The sequence below is a fragment of the Dermacentor andersoni genome, chromosome 10 (genome assembly GCF_023375885.2).
Source record: "Dermacentor andersoni chromosome 10, qqDerAnde1_hic_scaffold, whole genome shotgun sequence".
In the NCBI taxonomy this organism is placed as follows: Eukaryota; Metazoa; Arthropoda; class Arachnida; order Ixodida; family Ixodidae; genus Dermacentor; species Dermacentor andersoni.
The window spans coordinates 24,019,601-24,040,990 of NC_092823.1; the positions used below are offsets into that span (position 1 = coordinate 24,019,601).

The 21,390-nt window shown below is 48.0% G+C and overlaps 1 protein-coding gene across 4 annotated transcripts in view; it reads left to right on the plus strand.

Moving 5' to 3' along the window:
* Nucleotides 1-19,493: 19,493 nt before the first annotated feature.
* The window catches only part of LOC129380054 (uncharacterized), a 59,768-nt gene continuing 57,871 nt past the window's right edge, over nt 19,494-21,390 (plus strand). The window contains exon 1 of one of the 4 annotated variants that reach the window (XR_011890755.1): nt 19,494-20,154. Coding sequence is in view for 2 of the 4 variants with exons in the window: in XM_072285111.1 (XP_072141212.1) it covers nt 19,870-20,154 (285 nt within the window). In the remaining 2 variants the exon portion in view is untranslated. The remainder of the gene's footprint in view (nt 20,155-21,390) is intronic. The other 3 variants (XR_011890756.1, XM_072285111.1, XM_055065281.2) reach the window with 3 other exon arrangements.

Sequence of the window (21,390 nt, forward strand, 5' to 3'; positions counted from 1 at the left end):
GAAAATTCTGGTAGTTGGTCAGAACACATAAATACAGTGCACTACGGATAAAGGAAACTCGTTTAAATGGAAATGCCGGAGAAAGGGAACAATGCTTGTAACTTTGCGAAACTTCCCGTAGGCACACTGCTACGCAAATTTCGATAAATATATAGCCAATTCGGCACTTTTCTTGCAGAACTAATCTCGATTTGGCTATAAATAAATGATTCACGCGATTTTTCTAAAGTTGTACGCAACATAAAAATTATTTCAATACATACAAGCATTTGTCTCGCAAACCAGATTTTTTTTCAAGGGAATTTTCCACGTCTCAGTAATTTCTCTCGTCGTATTCGAGTGCTGATTGCTGTGTTATAGTTTGTTAACGAAGCTTTCCCTCAAGTCAAAATATTTTAAGGCAGTTTTCCTAGCCTCTAAAGCCGCTCGAGTTCGCTCTTCTCCTCGAGCGGCCATTTTTCCTAGAAACCGACTATCGCGGACAACATGAGTCTCTTTCCACGTAAGTGTGAGGCTCGGAGCAGGAGCTGTGGCGCTTGAAAATAGCCTGGGGCGTGACGAACCAACCGACTGAGCTATCTTTCCGGGCAAATCGAAGGGTCACGAGTTCAAATCACCTGTTATGTTCCTTTTTTTTTTCGCCCCTTTTTCTTTCTTTTTTTTCCTTTCTTTTAATGTCTTTTCCTTTATTTTATCACTGTACGGGAACCCTCCTAAAAAAAACAAAGAAAGATATATATCTTCAAATATGTATGGCCTCACATGTGCAGGTCATAAATACCAGGTTCTCTAGCCGAGTGCCATCCATGCGGTATAACCGAGCTCAGATTGGTCCACCTTGACTGATCAAATAGGGCACCACTGTAGGTTAAATGAGGCGTACAACTCCTGAGGGACCCGCCGTGGTTGCTCAGTGATTATGGTGTTAGACTGCTGAGCACGAGGTCGCGGGATCGGACCCCGACCACGGCGGCCGCATTTCGATGGGGGCGAAATGCGAAAACACCCGTGTACTTAGACTTAGGTGCACGTTAAAGAACCCCAGGTGGTCGAAATTTTCGGAGTCCTCCACTACGGCGTGCATAATCAGAAAGTGGTTTTGTCACATAAAACCCCATAAATTAATTTTTAATTTAACTCCTACGGGGACGGTAGAGTATCCGTCTCCAGTGCAAGAGGACCGTGATTCAAATCCCGGTGCCGCGCAATTCTCCACCGGAAAATACAAAAAAAAAAAACGTGTGTTGAGAAAATTGCACAAACAGGCCTGGAGTGCGGCCTGATCCCGGTGACCAGAACCGGTAACGCACTCTCTCACCAGAGCAGGATTGGCCACCCTGGTGCAGTACTTGGCCACAACCTCCTATATGAATACAACAATCGAACCCCGGCCCTCAGTCCCCAGCAGCCGCGAAGCAACTGACCACGGCGGCGGTCAGATCTGTGACGCTGCAGAGGGTGCTAAGAATACCTGGCTCCGGACAGGCCGCCATTGGAATCTGAACCTGGCAACGTTTAACGTTAGAACGCTATCTAGTGAGGCGAGTCTAGCAGTGTTATTGGAGGAATTAGAGGGTAGTAAATGGGATATAATAGGGCTCAGTGAGGTTAGGAGGACAAAAGAAGCATATACAGTGCTAAAAAGCGGGCATGTACTGTGTTACCGGGGCTTAGCGGAGAGACGAGAACTAGGAGTCGGATTCCTGATTAATAAGGAAATAGCTGGTAACATACAGGAATTATATAGCATTAACGAGAGGGTGGCATGTCTTGTTGTGAAACTTAATAAGAGGTACAAAATGAAGGTTGTACAGGTCTACGCTCCTACATCTACTCATGATGACCAGGAAGTCGAAAGCTTTTATGAAGACGTAGAATCGGCGATGGGTAAAGTCAAAACAAAATACACTATACTGATGGGCGACTTCAATGCCAGGGTAGGCAAGAAGCAGGCTGGAGACAAGTCAGTGGGGGAATATGGCATAGGCTCTAGGAATAGCAGAGGAGAATTATTAGTAGAGTTTGCAGAACAGAATAATATGCGGATAATGAATACCTTTTTCCGCAAGCGGGTTAGTCGAAAGTGGACGTGGAGGAGCCCGAATGGTGAGACTAGAAATGAAATCGACTTCATACTCTGCGCGAACCCTGGCATCATTCAAGATGTAGACGTGCTTGGCAAGGTACGCTGCAGTGACCACAGGATGGTAAGAACTCGAATTAGCCTAGACTTGAGGAGGGAACGAAAGAAACTGGTACACAAGAAGCCAATCAATGAGTTAGCGGTAAGAGGGAAACTAGAGGAATTCCGGATCAAACTACAGAACAGGTATTCGGCTTTAACTCAGGAAGAGGACCTTAGTGTTGAAGCAATGAACGACAATCTCATGGGCATCATTAAGGAGTACGCAATAGAAGTCGGTGGTAACGCCGTTAGACAGGAAACCCGTAAGCTATCGCAGGAGACGAAAGATCTGATCAAGAAACGCCAATGTATGAAAGCCTCTAATCCTACAGCTAGAATAGAACTGGCAGAACTTTCTAAGTTAATCAACAAGCGTAAGACAGCGGACATCAGGAACTATAACATGGATAGAATTGAACAGGCTCTCAGGAACGGAGGAAGCCTAAAAACAGTGAAGAAGAAACTAGGAATAGGCAAGAATCAGATGTGTGCGTTAAGAGACAAAGCCGGCAATATCGTTACTAATATGGATGAGATAGTTCAAGTGGCTGAGGAGTTCTATAGAGATTTATACAGTACCAGTGGCACCCACGACGATAGTGGAAGAGAGAATAGCCTAGAGGAATTCGAAATCCCACAGGTAACGCCAGAAGAAGTAAAGAAAGCCTTAGGAGCTATGCAAAGGGGGAAGGCAGCTGGGGAGGATCAGGTAACAGCAGATTTGTTGAAGGATGGTGGTCAGATTGTTCTAGAGAAACTGGCCACCCTGTATACGCAATGCCTCATAACCTCGAGCGTACCGGAATCTTGGAAGAACGCTAACATAATCCTAATCCATAAGAAAGGGGACGCCAAAGACTTGAAAAATTATAGACCGATCAGCTTACTGTCCGTTGCCTACAAAGTATTTACTAAGGTAATCGCAAATAGAATCAGGAACACCTTAGACTTCTGTCAACCAAAGGACCAGGCAGGATTCCGTAAAGGCTACTCAACAATAGACCATATTCACACTATCAATCAAGTGATAGAGAAATGTGCAGAATATAACCAACCCTTATATATAGCTTTCATTGATTACGAGAAAGTGTTTGATTCAGTCGAAACCTCAGCAGTCATGGAGGCATTACGGAATCAGGGTGTAGACGAGCCGTATGTAAAAATACTGAAAGATATCTATAGCGGCTCCACAGCCACCGTAGTCCTCCACAAAGAAAGCAACACAATCCCTATAAAGAAAGGCGTCAGACAGGGAGATACGATATCTCCAATGCTATTCACAGCATGTTTACAGGAGGTATTCAGTGGCCTGGAGTGGGAAGAATTGGGGATAAAAGTTGATGGAGAATACCTTAGCAACTTGCGATTCGCTGATGATATTGCCTTGCTTAGTAACTCAGGGGACCAACTGCAATGCATGCTCACTGACCTGGAGAGGCAAAGCCGAAGGGTGGGTCTAAAAATTAACCTGCAGAAAACTAAAGTAATGTTTAACAGTCTCGGAAGGGAACAGCAGTTTACGATAGGTAGCGAAGCACTGGAAGTGGTAAGGGAATACATCTACTTAGGGCAGGTAGTAACGGCGGATCCGGATCATGAGACTGAAATAACCAGAAGAATAAGAATGGGTTGGGGTGCGTTTGGCATTCTCAAATCATGAACAGCAGGTTGCCACTATCCCTCAAAAGGAAAGTGTACAACAGCTGTGTGTTACCAGTACTCACATATGGGGCAGAAACCTGGAGGCTTACGAAAAGGGTTCTGCTGAAATTGAGGACGACGCAACGAGCTATGGAAAGAAGAATGATGGGTGTAACGTTAAGGGATAAGAAAAGAGCAGATTGGGTGAGGCAACAAACGCGGGTAAACGACATCTTAGTTGAAATCAAGAAAAAGAAATGGGCATGGGCCGGACATGTAATGAGGAGGGAAGATGACTGATGGTCACTAAGAGTTACGGACTGGAATCCAAGGGAAGGGAAGCGTAGCAGGGGGCGGCAGAAAGTTAGGTGGGCGGATGACATTAAGACGTTTGCAGGGACAACATGGCCACAATTAGTACATGACCGGGGTAGTTGGAGAAGTATGGGAGAGGCCTTTGCCCTGCAGTGGGCGTAACTAGGCTGATGATGATGATGATGATGACACTTTACGATTTAGCTGAAATAACGAGCCAAACATTAAAAGTTATTTTTGACATTGGTACGCTTTTCCAATTTTTACAACTGCGTAAAAGTATGACAAATTTCACGACATGTACCTGCACATTGTAACTTTATTTCAATCACCTCACTTTCCATTTTCGATTTAAGCGAGCTATGAATTTTAAATTTAGCCCCTGCGCCAGGCTCGGCATAGTTCCGTGTTAACACTTCGCAACATAGCGCAGTGACTACCTCGCTGAGACGGTTAGGGCGCTCACTTTCGTAGTGTAGCACGTCCTCTTTCGGCACGTAAAGTCTCGACTGTGTTTCCCAGTTGTATTAACCACTATGAAGCTTGTCTTTGTTTTTCTTTATGTACCTCCCGAGTGCGAGAGTAGCCAAGAGGTTGGGCAACAACACTCGGAGTTCATTTCTATAAGCGCGTCTTGCCCTGTTTTTTCGCACGTTGTTCTTCCTATTGCTGCTTCGCAAGTTTGAAAAGACCCATTTGAGACCGCGCATGCGGGAACACTAGCGTGCTTGGGTATTCAACCCCAACAGAGGAGTAGAAAGCGGTGCCGGCTGGCTAGTCCGCAAGCAGCTGTAATCAAAACTGAAGTAGAATGCGCAATAACAGGTAGGCGAGTACTTTTTTCTAATAAGCAGCCTCGAGGCGTTCGTAACGAGAAATACATCTGCGCAGTATCAGATACAAGTGGTGTTTTCATCTTGATATAGCGCGACTGACTAAGGCGCCCTGCCGATGGATGTCTACTTCGGCTCAACAGCGCAATGACCTCTGTGTGAAGTGTGATAGTCGATGCAATTTGAGCATCGCGTGTACTCACGGTCAATGAAAGAAGGTATTGCATGTCTTCTCTGCACCATAGATGTCTGAGCACAATCGAATGCGTACGCTTTCAGCTCAAGGGGTGCCACTGAAATTGTACTCGTCGAAGAATATGGAGTGTCTAAAAAAGAAACGTTTCTTGTGAAGTCAGTCTTCTTAATACCAAATGGAATTCGAATTTTCAAGTCTGTAGCAGCGTCGGAGTGGGAGCTTATTATATAAAATTATATAAAACTTGCGGCACTAGGGTATTCCGTTTGTTCAACACAGGACAGGCATTTTAGATAAACAAAAACGGAATACACATTGTTCGAGCATTCCTCATAATTTAGCATACAGTGACGACGAGCATGAGGACGACGATTTCCAAGCAGTCTGGAATATGGCATTATTTATTTTACCTCGCCAATAGGTGTTCGCGTAATGAACGATACACACCGTGCTGTCAAATTTTTATCGCAGCCACGCGCTGAAGAACTCCTGCCACTGCGTCGCCACTCTCTACTTATTTATCCGGAATAAACACTATGCGTGTACTAATGTTTCTCGGTCATGGGGTTCCCAGATGTCTGCTTTGAAATTTCTAAGATAGGCACGTGAATCGTAATGGAGAAAAAAATAAACAGTAATGCGAATACGATTGAAGATTTGTAACGACACAGCGTATTTGTGAACTTGGATCTACCTTAAATCTAAGATAAACAATCCAAACAATAAACTTCCGTAATTTCTACGTATACTTTACGTAAACTAAGCATACGGCTGGCACTACCAAATCCTCACTGGGAGATTATCACTGTCGTCGAAAAGAGAAGTGTACAATCATTGCATTCTACCGGTGTTGGCACATAGAGCAGAACGTTTGAGGTTAAGAAAGAAGCCCGAAAACAAGTTAAAGACCGCGCCAGGAGCGATGGAACGAGAAATGTTAGGCGTAACGTCAAGAAACAGGAAAAGAGCAGTGTGGGTCAGAGAGCAAACTGGGATAGCCTACAATCTAGTTGACACTAAGAGAAAGAAATGGAGCTGAGAAGGCCATGTAATCTGTAGGGTAGATAACTGGTGGGCCATTGGAGTTACTGAATGGGTGCGAACAGATCGGAAGCGCAGTTGAGGTCAGCAGAAAATCAGGTGAGTGATGAAATTACGAAATTTGCAGGCTCAACTTGGAATCAGCGAGTGCTAGACAGGGGCAGTTGGAAATCGCAGGGAGAGGCCTTCTTCTTCCAGTGGACATAACAGTAGGCTGATGATGATAATAGTGATTATGATGCTGTACATATACTGTACATGTACTTCTACATATAGCGACGGCCCACTGTAGTATGGGACTCATTTGCCAAGGTCACCCATGAACATGAAGACATGGCTGTCACGACGACGCAGTGATAACGATTGAACAGAGAAGGATTAACGTAGATTTAACGATGAAGGCACTAGGACAAGCACGGCATGACCACGATTGCATAACGACCATAATTAGACGACAACTTTGTGACGACGATTGTGTTCTACCGACGACGGCATGATGGACGAGCGATGACGAAGTTAAAAACAGCACAATGAAGCGACCATGTCGGCATCACGGAGGTGGTATCGCAACCAGTGCCTGGCGACGACTGCACGACTACGAGTCAATGGAGACGATGGCATGAGAACGCTATGAGGACAATAGGATGACGACAATGATGGCAACTATAATGAATGGCAAATACTGTATGACGACGATGACGTTAATAGGACGACGGCATGACAAGAATTGGATGCGTAAGCTGGAGTGACGACGGCTACACGACCACGGTGTGACAAGTACATGAGGACAATGCTATGAGCGCGAGGGCATGACGCCTGCAGGCAGGGCAGGCCAGGTAGGGCAGGGCAGGGCAGGCAGGGCAGGGCAGGCAGGCAGGCCAGGCCAGGCAGGCCAGGCCAGGCAGGGCAGGCCAAGCCAGGCAGCCCAGGCCAGGCCAGGCAGGCCAGGCCAAGCAGGGTAGGCCAAGCAGGCCAGGCTAGGCAGAGCAGGCCAGACAGCCAGGCAGACAGCCCAGGCAGTACAAGCAGGTAGGAAGGCAGGAAGGAAGGGAGGGAGGGTGGCGTTCGACTAACAAGCTGCGCGCGTCGGCTGTGTGACGCAGGACACACATTGCGGTCTGTTGTGATGTGGCAGGATGAAACAGTGCCAAGCATAGGGTAGGGGCCAAATTCGCGAATCGAAAGCTTGCTTGATACAAAAGTAAAAATGAGGTATTTCTGCAAACCGAGCCCTAAAGAGCAGGCCTGCCTAGAGCACTTTGTGTTATATAAGTGGGTTATTCCGCGCCAACAGTCCCCAACCGTGGCGCTCGGGAAAAAACATTTCTCTAAAAAAATTTGGAGTTGAGTTGAGTTTAGCGGTTGTAGTCTACTAGTGGGATTAGTCTTGCAGTTGCTGCCGGCAATTGCTCCACCGTAGCGACACTTAAAATACACAAATCCTATAAATCAGACACAGACCTTACAACTACAAATAGTCACTCCTAAGGTGACCATGTGGAAGCCAAATCCGTGTCCTGCAGGTAATCTAAAATAAGGCGAGAAACCTCCTTCCTGCACAACTGGTTCCCGCGCGCCAAAACAGTCTCCTGAAGAGAACTGTCAGGAATTCCTGTCTTCTTGAGGGACCCGAATAACACACTGCTTTCCGCGTTATACAGAGTACAGCACATAAGGTAATGTTAGATACGGGACCGTTTCCTGAGCCTACTTCGATTTCGCCAGACCTAATCGAATCGCACCACAGCTAATCAAGGAGAGCAGAAACACGGAAACGACATGCCTGAGGCACGACACGTGCAAACAAGTTGGCGGACCCCACTTCGTGTGCAGCCGGTGGAGCTATTCACTGCTTGGCTCTTCCCGAAAGTAAAGCGAGAGCCTGTGGCGCTGTGGCGGGTAAAGTGGGTCCCGAAGCAGGACGGCTGTAATGCGCCGTGACAACCTGGCGACGTCGCCCCCTACCCTCTATGGTGACTCTATGGTGACGGCGCATTGCAAGTGATCAAGGCAAGACCGCAGGTGGACCTAGGAGCGACTCTCTTCGCTGGGTGTGACTCCATCGCACGGGCGCCTACCACTGGCCGAAAATGGCGTCACCAAATGGCGTCATGACTGCAGTGAAGCGAACCGATCAATCGTACTTCAAACAGGGAATGCGAAAAGCAGCTGCACTAGATCCTCTCAACTTGTCCACAGAGCCATCAGTAAAAATTTGAAGATGACGTGCATATTTAGTCTCAAGATGTTCCAGTACGAGCGAACGCGTTGTCGCCAAAGGAGAACTCCGCTTAGCGCGAAAGTGAGGAATTGCCAACGAACAATCGAGGCTCGCGAATGACCAAGGTGGTTTCAACCTCTTAGTTCGACCTCTAGCGTCAAGACCCACGTAACCAAGAGTATTAAGGGCCACGTATGCACGGGACTCAGATCTCTTTCGAAGACTCTGTAGAAGGGCTCGCCCGGCTATCGTCCGTTTGTGGCGGCCAATTTAAATCAATAACCTTTGTGAAGCGACTAGGCTAAGGGGTCTCGGTAGAGACTTGTATAGTACTGCATTTTTAGAAGCTGTCTGCGGAACGCCAAGAGCCCTCCTTAGGCCCTTTCTGTGCAAAACCTCAAGTCGTTCCAGCTGTGATAGCGAGGGGGAAATTAAAGGGAGCTTGTACATTATTCGACTCGTCACTAGTGCATCGTGAAGCCTGATCATTGAAGAGGGGTGATTTCCCCATTGCTGACTTGCAGCTCTACGGATCGCATTGAGACGCGGAGATAGTGATGTCACAATAGAGTCCACAGCTCGTCGCCACTGTAGACGGTAGTCAATAATGACGCCCAAAAGCACTTGTGCTTCAATTGACGAAGGCAAGATTGATCAAGGTCTATCTTCAGCCGCGCATACCGTTTTCCTTTACCTGGAAACATGATGAAGCCAAATTTTTCCACCAGCAGAGTCAACTCAACACCTTGAAGGTAATTTTGAACTGAAAGTAATGCCTGTCGAGCTATCAGAGCTAAACGCTTGTGTTGGTATCCGGTTAACCGAATGCAAATGTCGTCCGCATATATCGACATATGGATATGCCTGCAATGTTTTTGCGCTTCAGCGGGAAGACCAGCCATTACAACATTAAACAGCGTTGGGGAAAGAACACTTCCCTGAGGTTTACCTCGCCATACCGCCCTTTCGGTGCTTGTGGTAGTTCCTAACCACACTTCAATTTTACGATCACTGATAAATGAGTGAATGAATCGCAGAAGATAGCCCTGTACGCCTATGGCCTGCAAACTATTTAGTATTGAGCTCTGAAGGACGTTATCATAAGCCTTTGATACGTCTAGGAAAATGGCCAGTGTTGAGAGGCCGAAAGCTCTTTGATGTTCAATGTGGCTTATCAAGTTCAAGACGCTATCTTGCGCGCTTAAACCTGCGCGGAAACCAGTCATACATGTTGGCAGAGCCCTTCTGTCTTCGAGCCACCAAGATGAACGCTTACTTTCCAGCTTCTCCATGAGCTTCGCCACACACGACGTGAGTTATACAGGACGATACGAGGCCACGTCTGTCATTTCTTTGCCGAGCTTCAGCACTGGGACAACACAAGCCACCTTCCATGAAGCAGGAACGTCGCCAGTCTCCCACACTCGATTGAGATAGCTTAGGGGCATCTTTCGGTATTCCAGAGGTAGGTTCTGCATCATCTGGTTGGTAATGACGTCAGGACCTGGTGCACATCGACGCCGCAGGTTGCTGAGTGCAGTCTGCAGATCTTGAAGTGTGAACGGGGCGTCCATAACAGACGTATATGTTGCAGGCAGAGCACATGGATGAATTCCTGAGCTTGCACGTACAAATGCATGTGAAAATTTATCTGCCAAGCACGCGAGAGGTTTCTGCATCCGCAGTGCAAGCCCTTCAAAAAGCTTACTAGGACAAGAACCTCCAGCAAGGCTACCAATGACTCGCCAAATTCTCGTAATCGGTGAGAAAACAGTCATGCTAGCGCAGAAGGACGCCCACTGCGACCTACAGAGCTTGTTCGTATGGCGTTGAATGGCAGAGTTAAGCCTATTGAAGGTCGTCTTCAAGGATCTGTCCTCCTTCTTCCGCATCCGTTGTCGCTCGGCCCTTCCGTACGCAGCGCGAAGGTTCCTGAGTTTTAAATCCGGAGTCAGAAAATGATTAGGCAACTTCACCGCCGTGGTAGCAGCCATCTTACCATAAATCATTTTGTCTGTCACATCACCAGAAACACTTGCAAGTTGCTCCCTGTATTTGTCCCAATTAACAACATGGCTCATTTTAGCGCCGCGCATATAGAAGTCGGCAGTAAACACTAAAATTGGATAGTGATCACTTCCCGTGCGGTCAGGTGCAGTTGACCACTTCACACGGACGTCAGGTGAATGCAAGGTTAGGTCTATAGATGTGGCTGAAGCTGGAGGCCGGGAGAAAGTGGTACTTCCGTCATTGGCCACGCACAGGTCCAAACTGACGATAACTTCTACAAGTTTGCGTTCGCGGGAATCTGTGTTCCTGTCACCCCAGACAGAGTGATGGCGTTGAAGTCACCGCAGATGATTCGAGGCGCTGGGCAACGGTCACAAAGCTGCTGGAGAAACAAGTCCATTGCTACCTTCTTCCGCGGAGAGACGTATACGGATGCAAAAGGAGAGTTCAGAAGCCAAGCCGTATCCTCACAGCCGCTACCTCAATACTATCGGTGCAAAGATCGGTGACGTTCAAAGCCACATGAGGAATCACTCTTCGTATGTAAAGGGCAGCACTTCCTTCGGGAAATGACTTTATGCTGTAATTCTTGCTTGCGACATATCCAGTCAAAGATCTCCCGCTTGGTAGGCCAGCCTCCGAGAGGGCCAATACTGGAGCAAAAGTTTCTTTCAAAAATAATTTCAGTTCTGCTAATCGACTGATAATCCCAGCACCGTTCCATTGCATAATAAACGGCACTTTTCGGTGATTTTTAGTTGCACTAGGTGGAAGAAAACTAGGCATATTATCAGGTAAAGTTCGCTTCGAAGGCGGTAATCATGGACTCAAAGGCAAGAACGAGCTGTAGAAAGTTCTTCAGGGTGCCAGTCTGCATCGCTTGAACATGATGTTACGGTCAAGGGAAGGAATATGTTGGATTGAACTAGTGGAAGACGAAGTCTCGCAGTTGCCTGAACGCCATTAACCTCAGTTGTAAATATACATTATTTTACACTCGTGGGCCTGCTTTGTTCCTGCAACATTTTGGTGGAGGTGCGGGGTACAATCACGGAACTTCGTAGCGGATGTCATGTACCCGCCGCCACAATGGCAAATCAACCGACACAAGCGACAACGCCTCAGCAGCCCGTGCCAACAGTCATGCTCACTCATCCGCGGGACCCAGGGACATTCTGTGGCACGGACAACGCCGACGTCGAGGACTGACTTACGTTGTACGAGCAAGTGTGCGACAACAACAGGTGGGATCCAACAATGATGCTAGCAAACGTGATATTTTATCTTAGAGGAACTGCGAAGCAATGGTACGACAGACGAAGCTGACCTAACGAGCTGGGATGTCTGCAAAGAATAAATGCGAGACCTGTTTGGCAGACCTGTCGGTCGTCAGCTGGCAGCAAAAAAAGAACTTGCGTGCCGTGCTCAGACGTCCACAGAATCCTATGTCATGTACACACAGGATGTGCTGGAGCTCTGTCGCAAGGCTGATGACAACATGACCGAGGCAGACAAGATTCGTCACATACTGAAGGTATTGCAGACGATGCCTTCAATCTCCTGATGTGTAAGGATTGTGCCACTGTGAATGCAATTGTAAAGGAGTGCCGGCGCTTCGAACAAGCGAAAAGCCGCCGCGTCGTTCAAACTTTCGACCGATTGCCCAATACCGCAGCGACATCTTCTTGCGAAGACCCGCCGCGGTTCGTTCAGCCCGCAGGACCGGAAGATATCACGCGCATCGTTCGCCGTGAGCTTGAGGCCATGGCTCCGGCTCCAGTTCGTTCCGACTGTCGGGAAAGCGTGCCCGCTATCTCCCTCATACAAGCCGTCATTCCGGATGAAATAGCAAACAGAGGGGCCCGATTTTTATTAGTCGGGTAATTAGACTAATAAAAATCGGGCCCCTCTGCTAACCCCCTGTCTTCTCGTTTAGTAAATAACGAGGGTCTCGAATCGGGCTACATTGCTGCCTTCAGGTAGCATATGTGGGTTTATTGACCAGTTGCCTTCACCCAAAAAGATCAGGTTCTCGTGACGCCTGCGGCAAAAAGGACGTTCCACGTCCGCCGCCAAGGTCTGTGAGTGGTGGTGCTGGCTAACACTCCCAGGGTTCTACTAGGACTCATAAATACCCAAAAAAGTGGATGGGGAAGCAGCGCCGCGGTAGCTCAATTGGTAGAGCATCGCACGCGAAATGCCAAGGTTGTGGGTTTGGTTCCCACCTGCGGCATGTTGTTTTTTCATCCACTTTCATTTCCATTAATTTATCGTTTCTTTATTTCATTTATTAGGCACAAGTAATTTCCTTATGTTGTCCTGGGTGTCAGTGTGTGTTGGCTTCTTATGATATGACTAATAAATATCGGGCCCCTCTGCTCACCCCCTTTCTTCTCGTTTATTACTTAACGGATAGCAAAACCTATGCAAAAATTACAGAGCTGAGGTGACAACAGATCGAACAGCGTCGTCTTCCTCTTTCTTCCTCAAAAAATTTGGAAAAAGGTTACACGTATACAAACATTACTTGCACAACATATTGACAAAATATTTTTAACGGAAAAAATTTTTGGCCACGTTAGCTCCATCTGAATTTAACGAAATGGCAAACCCCGTGCCAAAAAGAAATTCGCCAAATAACAGTCTTCAGCATTACCGTACTGTGACCTGGATTCGATCCCGCGACGTTGTGCTTATCAGCCCAACACCACAGCCACCAAGCAATCACTGCAGGTAAGTTTATAGGTGTTTGTCCTGATTGAAGACATCTAAGGAAATTTTTCGAGCGAAGTTGCCAATAAGCACCTCTATGTATTGAATACTAATCCTTGACGTAATAGTTCTGCGCACTGTTAGTTTTGCTACGAACGGGTGGATGTCTGATTTTCCCTTTATTAAATACTAATCCTTTTACGTTCAGTAGAGGCAGCTGATGAATGTGACGTACTAAAATTATTTTGATACAATCTTTTTTCACAGAAATGCTTTGGATACTTGAGAAAGCTTTTAAGGCATGCCATGAGGCAAGCAAGTTCTGCAGAGACGCTTAATTAATTGATTTAATTGTGGGGTTTTGCGTGCCAAAACCACTTTCTGATTATGAGGCACGCCGTAGTGGAGGACTCCAGAAATTTCGACCACCTGGGGTTCTTTAACGTGCACCTAAATCTAAGTACACGGGTGTTTTCGCGTTTCGCCCCCATCGAAATGCGGCCGCCGTCGCCGGGATTCGATCCCGCGACCTTATGCTCAGCAGCCTAACACCATAGCCACTGAGCAACCGCGGCGGGTGCAGAGACGCTTAAGACTGCTTACGTGGGGGAATGCGAAAGTATTGTAGTCGCTTTGGGGAAATATGCAAAGGGCAAAGTGTGTGGTGAGGCTGTGCGCGTTCTGTGCTCGGCTGACCTGCAACGACAGAATCGGTGTGTTAGAATCAAGTGGTTCCCGGCGCACGCGGGCAACGATGCGTCCGAGAAGCACGATAACCACAACGAGACGGCACACGCAGTGGCGCGAGCGCTAACCAACCGCGCCGCTGCAACCGACCGTCCAACGTGGTGTAGTGCCAAGGACCGCATTACGATCGTTCAACGAACTCACACAGTTCCACCGCCTGGCTCGAAGGACTTTCCCACCCCCGCACCCGGGGCTGAGCCGAGCGGAGGCGGTGCTGTTCAGACAATTGCAAACTGGTTCCTTACCCATCCCAGTGTTAATGACTCATCTATACCCTAAATTATATATGAGTGATGTGTGCCGCGTGTGCCAGCGACAGAGGGCCACGCTGACGCACATCCTATGGGATTGCACCAAGTTCCCCGACGAAGCTTCGACAAGTAGAACGATTCCGCCGCGACTCGCGACTGCGGCGGAATGCTACCACCACGAAAGCCAAACCTGGGCCGTCCAGCAGGTCTCGGCGGCTCTTGAAAGACAAAGGCCGAGCGAAACCGACGGAACGTTGCCCCTCAGGGCGACCGACCGCGGGAGTAACACGCGCTGGAGTTGAGCAGAGACCACCCGCTGAGAAGACGTCAGGGCTCGCGTCACGGCGCCATTGAGTGAGTGAGTGAGTGAATAAACTTTATTGTAGGTCCGGCGAGGACGCGAACTCGTCGCGCACCCGGCTAGTCCCACGTCGGGACCGGCAGGTCTACGGCGCCATTTAGTCATGGTGTCGTTCTGCAGGCGACTACATGAAGTTGTCTCTCTCTCTCTCTCTCTCTCTCTCTCTGGCTTAGCTATTCATACGTATATCGTCGTGCGCGTTGTAAACTTGCACGGCATTCCTTCTTGTGTTCCCTGGCTTCATATTCTGCGTAGTGCTTCCGTGGGCGACCACGTTTCACAAATGCCGCTGAAGTAGGCGGTTCGGCGTGCATACAAGTAGACACCGCGCAGATAAGATCCAAAGATCAAGTGACGCACGAGAGGAGCGACGTGACGTGTACAATGACGCACGCGCAAAGCAAACCTCATTTTATACGCTCATGATTTCGCGTCGAGAGTGCATCGCAGTAGAGACAGCACCGATGAAATCCGAAGAGGAAATGAGGCGTGGGAGGCAGTGATGGAGGCCGTGACGTGACTTAGGCAATGACGCAAGCACTAGGCACAATTTTAGTCAATCGTGACTGTAGGGCCACCGTAGAATCGGGGAAGCGTAGTTGTCTCGCATACCGGAGGTCCTGGTTCGATTCCAACCGAGGCCGAAGTTTGTCAAATTTTCTTTCCAAATACATTATTTTACTTTGTTTACAGAAACCTTACTGACAAATTCGACTTCGCTCCGAGCATTTTTTACTTGTCTTCCCTCGTCACCCCGTCGGGCGTTTTTGGTAGCACCTTTCGGCTACGCGGCCAAAGAGAACGCCGAATTTTCGCGTAATGGGGTAAGTAAAGCTTTCGGGTTAAAACCTTTTTCGTCTAAAATATATTGGGAAATCAGTTTTTCCACGACCAAATAAAGATGATTTTTCAAAGCAATTTCGGAGATGGTCGACCGTCATCTCTGGGATACTTGACGTAGAATGTAAATAAGATTATCGGCTTTTATGCTTCACAATTATGATCTTCATATGCGGCACTCAGTAGTGGTGGGCTGCGGAAGAATTTTGACCGCTTGGACTTCTTTAACAGGCATACAATACACCTTTCACAAGCGCTTCTGCATTCCACCACCATCAAAATGCGGCAGCCATGTGCGAGCTCAAACACGTGATCACGAGCTCAGCAGTCCAATGCCGTAGGCCGTGGCCTACCTCGGCGGGCGAGACATTGAAATAAGGATTTCTCATTCCAAAAAAGAAAAATAAACTTGCATTTGCCTATATTATTTTGCCTCAACATTACATTTGTGAGAATTGTTAATTCATCCGGCCATATTTTAAACACAAAGAATGTACGGATCAAACGCCCACCGGAGAATCTATGTATATGAGAGCTAGGGCGAAGCGGTCAGTCAAAGGATATGAATTTGCCTAGCTCGTTCCTGCCTTTTCGACGTCAAGGAAACTGGGGCACTGGCGTGTGATCTCGCGCACCCGTGCTACGAAATGAGACACACGCGGTGATCGTCTTAAAGGGCTGGTTGTCTTTCGTGCGATCGGCGCATACGTTCTGTCGCGGCCTAGTGGTTGTACTTCCGAAGAAAAATATCGTGGCACACTGAATAGACCATTGGACTGCTTTGCTTGAGGGCCGAGGTTCGGTCCCGTCATCGGGGAAATAATTCCGACTTTATTGTAAGTGTGAGCTATTCGCAACTCTGCAGTAGCACCTATCAGCCACGGTCAGAAAAATGGGAAAAGGTTTAGAAAGCAAGCTCTGATTTAAAAATATCCAGACGGTCTTCGTAATTTTTTTTTCATGCGGCCAATTTTGTTTTCTTTTTTTTTTAACACTTACTCGAGCTTCCATTGGAGGCGGTCCCTTGACGTCCCAGGAAATTATTTTTCCCCAGCGTTTAGTAAAGCGTTAAGGCTCAGCGGGTGTGCGGGCCAGAGGGCCAGTGGAGACGCCACTGCGCATGCGTGGTATGCAGGGACGGCCGGCGTGTTCACGGAGGAGCGGGCCGCTAGCTCGCTGGCTTCGTCTCCCTAGCGGAGCGCGCGCGGCGGACCAGCGTTCTCGCGACAAAAAACATGGCGACCACGCGCACGAACACCGGCATGTCGTCTGCGCCGTTTTCAAACGCGCTGTTGGGTCATCTGCAGGCGAAAAAAAGCTTCGGAAGCGCTTCATCAGTGAAGAGGACCTCTGTGTCGTGCGAGAGGTTTCCGTAATGAGGCCGTTTGGCGACGATTCGAAGTGGATGACCGCGACCGAGAACCTGAAGCGAGCGTACTGAGCTTTCCACAGAAAATACAACCCTGTACCAAAGGTGGCGCAGCAAAGCGTTCCGCTCTAGAATTACTGTACGTGCTCCCTCCGTGAGCACAGTTGCTCGCAGTTCTGCCATCTTGATCACCGACGCATTCATGTTAAGCAGAAAAGCTACTCCTCTTGAATGCAGGAAATGCGCGGCTCAGCGGCCGAGTGTGCTTGCTCGTTTATTCCGTGCCGTTGGCGGCAAGAAGACTTTCACATTGAAGAAAAAAAGGGAAACTCAAACATAGCGCGAATTTAGATAAATATTGTTATAAGTTGTTCGTTGCGAGTCACTATCTACAGAAGAAGAAGAAGAAGAAGAAAGAAACGTTTATTATACGAAACAGTGTCCCGAGCGAGGACGGGTATCACCCTAAGGTGGGAAGGCTCCTTAGTCCAGGAACCCTCTGGCTTCGACTGCCCTCTTGGCCCTGGCGACGAGTTGTCATTGGTCTTTCAGGTCCCCGAGGGTTAGCTTGGCCACATTTCGTTTTTTTTTTAAATATAAGAAATCTCGAACACACTATAGTAGATAGCGTAAGTTCTAGAAATCGCTCGTTGCACGTCGTTTTTGACACAGTGCTTTGAAAGATAATATAGGTAACTTGAGCAAACGACGATTGCGGGTAAATAAAGTACTACAAATGATCTGTGGTTCTTGCTTTATAATAACGCAACCTAAGTAGGATCTTGCGCAGGTCGTGGCAGGTATGGCGTAATAGACGCTAGATACCGGAGGAGGAGGTGGAGGAATAAGTTTTATTTTAGTAAAGCACATTTATGAGACCTAGGTCACTCTACTTAGATGACGGCCTCGAACCCTTGGGCCCTGGGGGCATCTTCGGCCTGCTGGATTGCCTTCAGTTGGTTTTCCGGTGCGAAGTATAAATTTTGGTACCGTATCTCGCTGAGCAACGCTCAGTTAGATACGGCTTCGAATTTTATACTTCGCAGTTCGATTGGTTACGACGGACTCTATAGACGGTATAATGCACCCTGCTACATCTGTAACGTGAATATATTTGTGTATTCACATGTGCGCATATGTTTCCTTTTTCAGTAGAGTTTTTTCACCAGCTAACCAGCAGTTACGTAGCGCGTGACGAGCCATACATCTGTTCAGTGCTATCGCCTATTCTCAGCAAAAAAATATCGCTAGTGAAACTTATACTCACTCTATATGATCAGACTTCGCGCGTCACGCAAATAGGTATGCGCATTATTGAACTTACAGCTACGTTGGAATAAGTAACGAGTCACATTGAACAGCCCTTGCACTCCGCCCACAATACCGATTTCGACGTGCCACGATCATATTGCTTCGATTGTCACTTGTTTTTCTGAACGCTTGTTTGACAAGACAGAGTTTATCTTGAGCTTTGAAAATACATGACAGGGCGGGAGAGAGAAAAAGCTGGTTGTTAACAAGATCGTCGATACTCAGATTCATGAGTCACAGATATGGCTCTGCCTTGCTCTTCACTTTCACTACTAAAACTGGAAATATAATTAGACAAATGCCCAATTACAACATTCTGAGAAGCGTCGTATATTGAGAGGCACCCTACACTAACCTTGACGCTGCGTCGTAGGGCAACAAAGTGCCTTTCCATCCAAACTGCACTAAACAACACACCAACACGACGCATCCGCCGCTTGCGTGGCAGAGGCCGCAGAGGGACAGACAGAAGCTCGCGAAGTCAGAAGCCCACGGGCAGACGGCATTGCAGGAGCAGTCGTGAAGTTGACTTTCCCTCAAAAGTATGCTTTTTGCACATGTGACCGGATTTGGCGAATACGCGCGCGAGAGGCGCGTTCAATGAGACGCGCAACTCTGCTGCTCATGGGGAACATAAACAGTGGTCCTACTCCGCTGGACCACGCGAGGGATCGCTGAGGCAAAGCTTTTCCATTCGTGCGGTGCTCCGCTGCCATCTCCGTTCGCCCGCTGGGGCCGCTGGCCCGTACGCCCGCTGAGCTAGAACTCTAGTTGCAATGTTCGCGACATTCACAAATCGGCCAACCGAAAAAAATCACCGACCCTTCCAGGCCGTCAAGATGGTCCAACAGTGAAGCTGTCCTGGTTACACCGAGTGCTACACTATGCAAGTCAAGCTTCACAAGTAGTCGGTATTGTAACTCTGTTGTTTCACCATTCTTTCGCCTCATTTTCGCTTTTACGTGCTTCGCGTGGTGAGCATGCTCTAGGAGCGCTGCCGTATAAACTCGGCATCTCTGGAGCGAAGCTCGAGATCTGCCCTACGACGACGAGCCCGTTCACGCACCAACTCTCGCTGACGCTCGCGGTAGGCAGCTTCTTGGTCTTCCCATAACTGTAGCTGGTATGGAATGTGTGAAACCACTAATCCAAAGCTCCGTGTATTGCGCACAAGGCCCACCACTGGAGATGCGGGCGCTCCAATCGTTTTGACGATTGGTTGGACTGGCTCGAATACTGACGTAGCTGCCGGCACTTATTGCAGGCGCCCGAAGTGCTAGCAGTTGCGCGCTCCTAGTATCGCGTTTCAATCTCTGGCACTATTCGTTGGCCGCAAAGCACCAGCATAACATTCGTTGCTTTCGCGGCATGGTGGAATCGATCGTCGATAAATTCGATGCCCATCTGACTCGATCCCGAAAATGCACCGTGTGACAACGGTATAAAGCTCGCGTATAAAATAGCATTCTCACAAGAGGACCGGGTTCACTCCTACCCCTTTCTTTTTTTCCTCTTCTTTTACTCTCCCCCTAGGTCACGTGGCCCCTCTTTAGCGAAGTCCGACAACAACGGCACAGGGTGCGCATAAACAACTTCGCCGTAAAAAGTCGATAAAATTGTCGGTAACAACACTGACGCGCCAAAGCAAGTAGATAATTTTGAAACTGTCCCATGCGATTCCCGAGCGGCGCCGCGAGCAATCGTGAACTGGGCGTGGCATTATCAGCGTGATAGTAGCATTTGCAAGAGTTGAGAGGACAGGGTGCTGGCAACGTTTGGAAGTTTCCGTAGAACCGTCGGCACAACGTTTGCCGGTCGACGTATGCGCTGTTCGCCATGGCTTCTCAAGACCAGCGATACACACTGTGCGGTTTTACCATGGAACTGGACTGGAGACCTTTGCATTTCGCCGAGCGTATTCCTGCGCACAGAATATGTAGCGCATGTGGTGTGCTGCCCAGAGAGACCGTTTTTCTGCCCTGTCGAGACGTGCTGTGCAGAAGCTGCTACGAGCAGTGCCAAGTCGACGATGGATACGCCTGTCCACTGGACGGTGACCAGTTTCTTCCAGAAGAGGCAGAGTGGAGAGACTTTCCTATGGAGAACCTGCTCAGGCGGAAGGTAAGAAGAACAATGCGCGAGGAAAAGAATGCGTGTGCAAATGCTATCGAGATCAATTTCGCAAAGTTCATTGAATATACTCAGAAACCAAAATGCGCACGCCTTGCTAGAAGTAGGTGTATTTTCCTGTCTGAGCGGGGGAATCACGTGTAAGCCAGATTAAACCCATGAAAATATTAAATAGAAGTGACGGACAATGAACAAAACGAGAACAAGGTAAAAGCGGGAGCCAACCTTTCCACAAGTGTATTTGTCTTCTTCAAGACAACGACTTTAATAAGACACGCACGGCAAGGCGCTTGTCTCGTGTCTACCGCGTCTGTCGTATTTACCGCGGCTCTAGTATCTACCGCGTCTCTCATGCCTGTATTTTTTCGATTCCTTGCGCTCCTAAATCATCGCGCTGTAGTTGTAATTTGTAAATTTGTAAATTAGGAAAACGCTGTTTTATGCATTTGAGCACAAAAGTAACCTTCAAAGCAAGGCCTTGAAAAATTTCTTTCTAATCGTCTTGATTTTCTATTCCCCGCCTTCCCCGTATTTTCCTTTCATAGAAGTAAGATATTTCGAAGTGAAACTGTGAAGAGAAGCGTCTAGTTCGACGCTATATTCTGTGTGTACCTGATATTACTTTGAACTCGACCTAATTCTACGTTCCGCTCACTGAAAGCTGCGGGTACTCGTGCACAATGAGATATGTTTAGAGTAGCAAGCAGCTAGTATTCTGCAGCGCAATTGATTTATTATTTACCTTTCTATTTGGATAGGCTTGCTCAGACCCGTTATTGAGGCATACTGTGCTCTTTTTGTTTGTTAGTGGATTTTAACGCAGGCGTGGCGCATTCTTTTCTTTTTTTCGACTGTCGTGTTCTCCGGCCTTTTTTCTGCGACTGGTGTTTCGTGGCATGGGACGCTATGTTGCCTGCGTTAATCATCAAAAGACATACTGATGTGCTAAATTACACCATTATATTTACTGATATTCTCTGATTAACCAAATACGAGTAGATTGTTGAGAGATTCAAGTGCTATACTCGGACCGCGTGGCTACCGGCGGACCAGGATTTGCGCTCGACTCGCAACACTTTGCAAATCAGCATCACGTGGAATACCTCGTCCATCCTTTATTTCATCGACAGCACGGGCATTGATCACGCCGCGAGCAACGACATGCCTGTACATTTACAAATTTCCCGCAGAGAGCGTATTTTTTTAAAGCACGTCCGCGTCACTGGC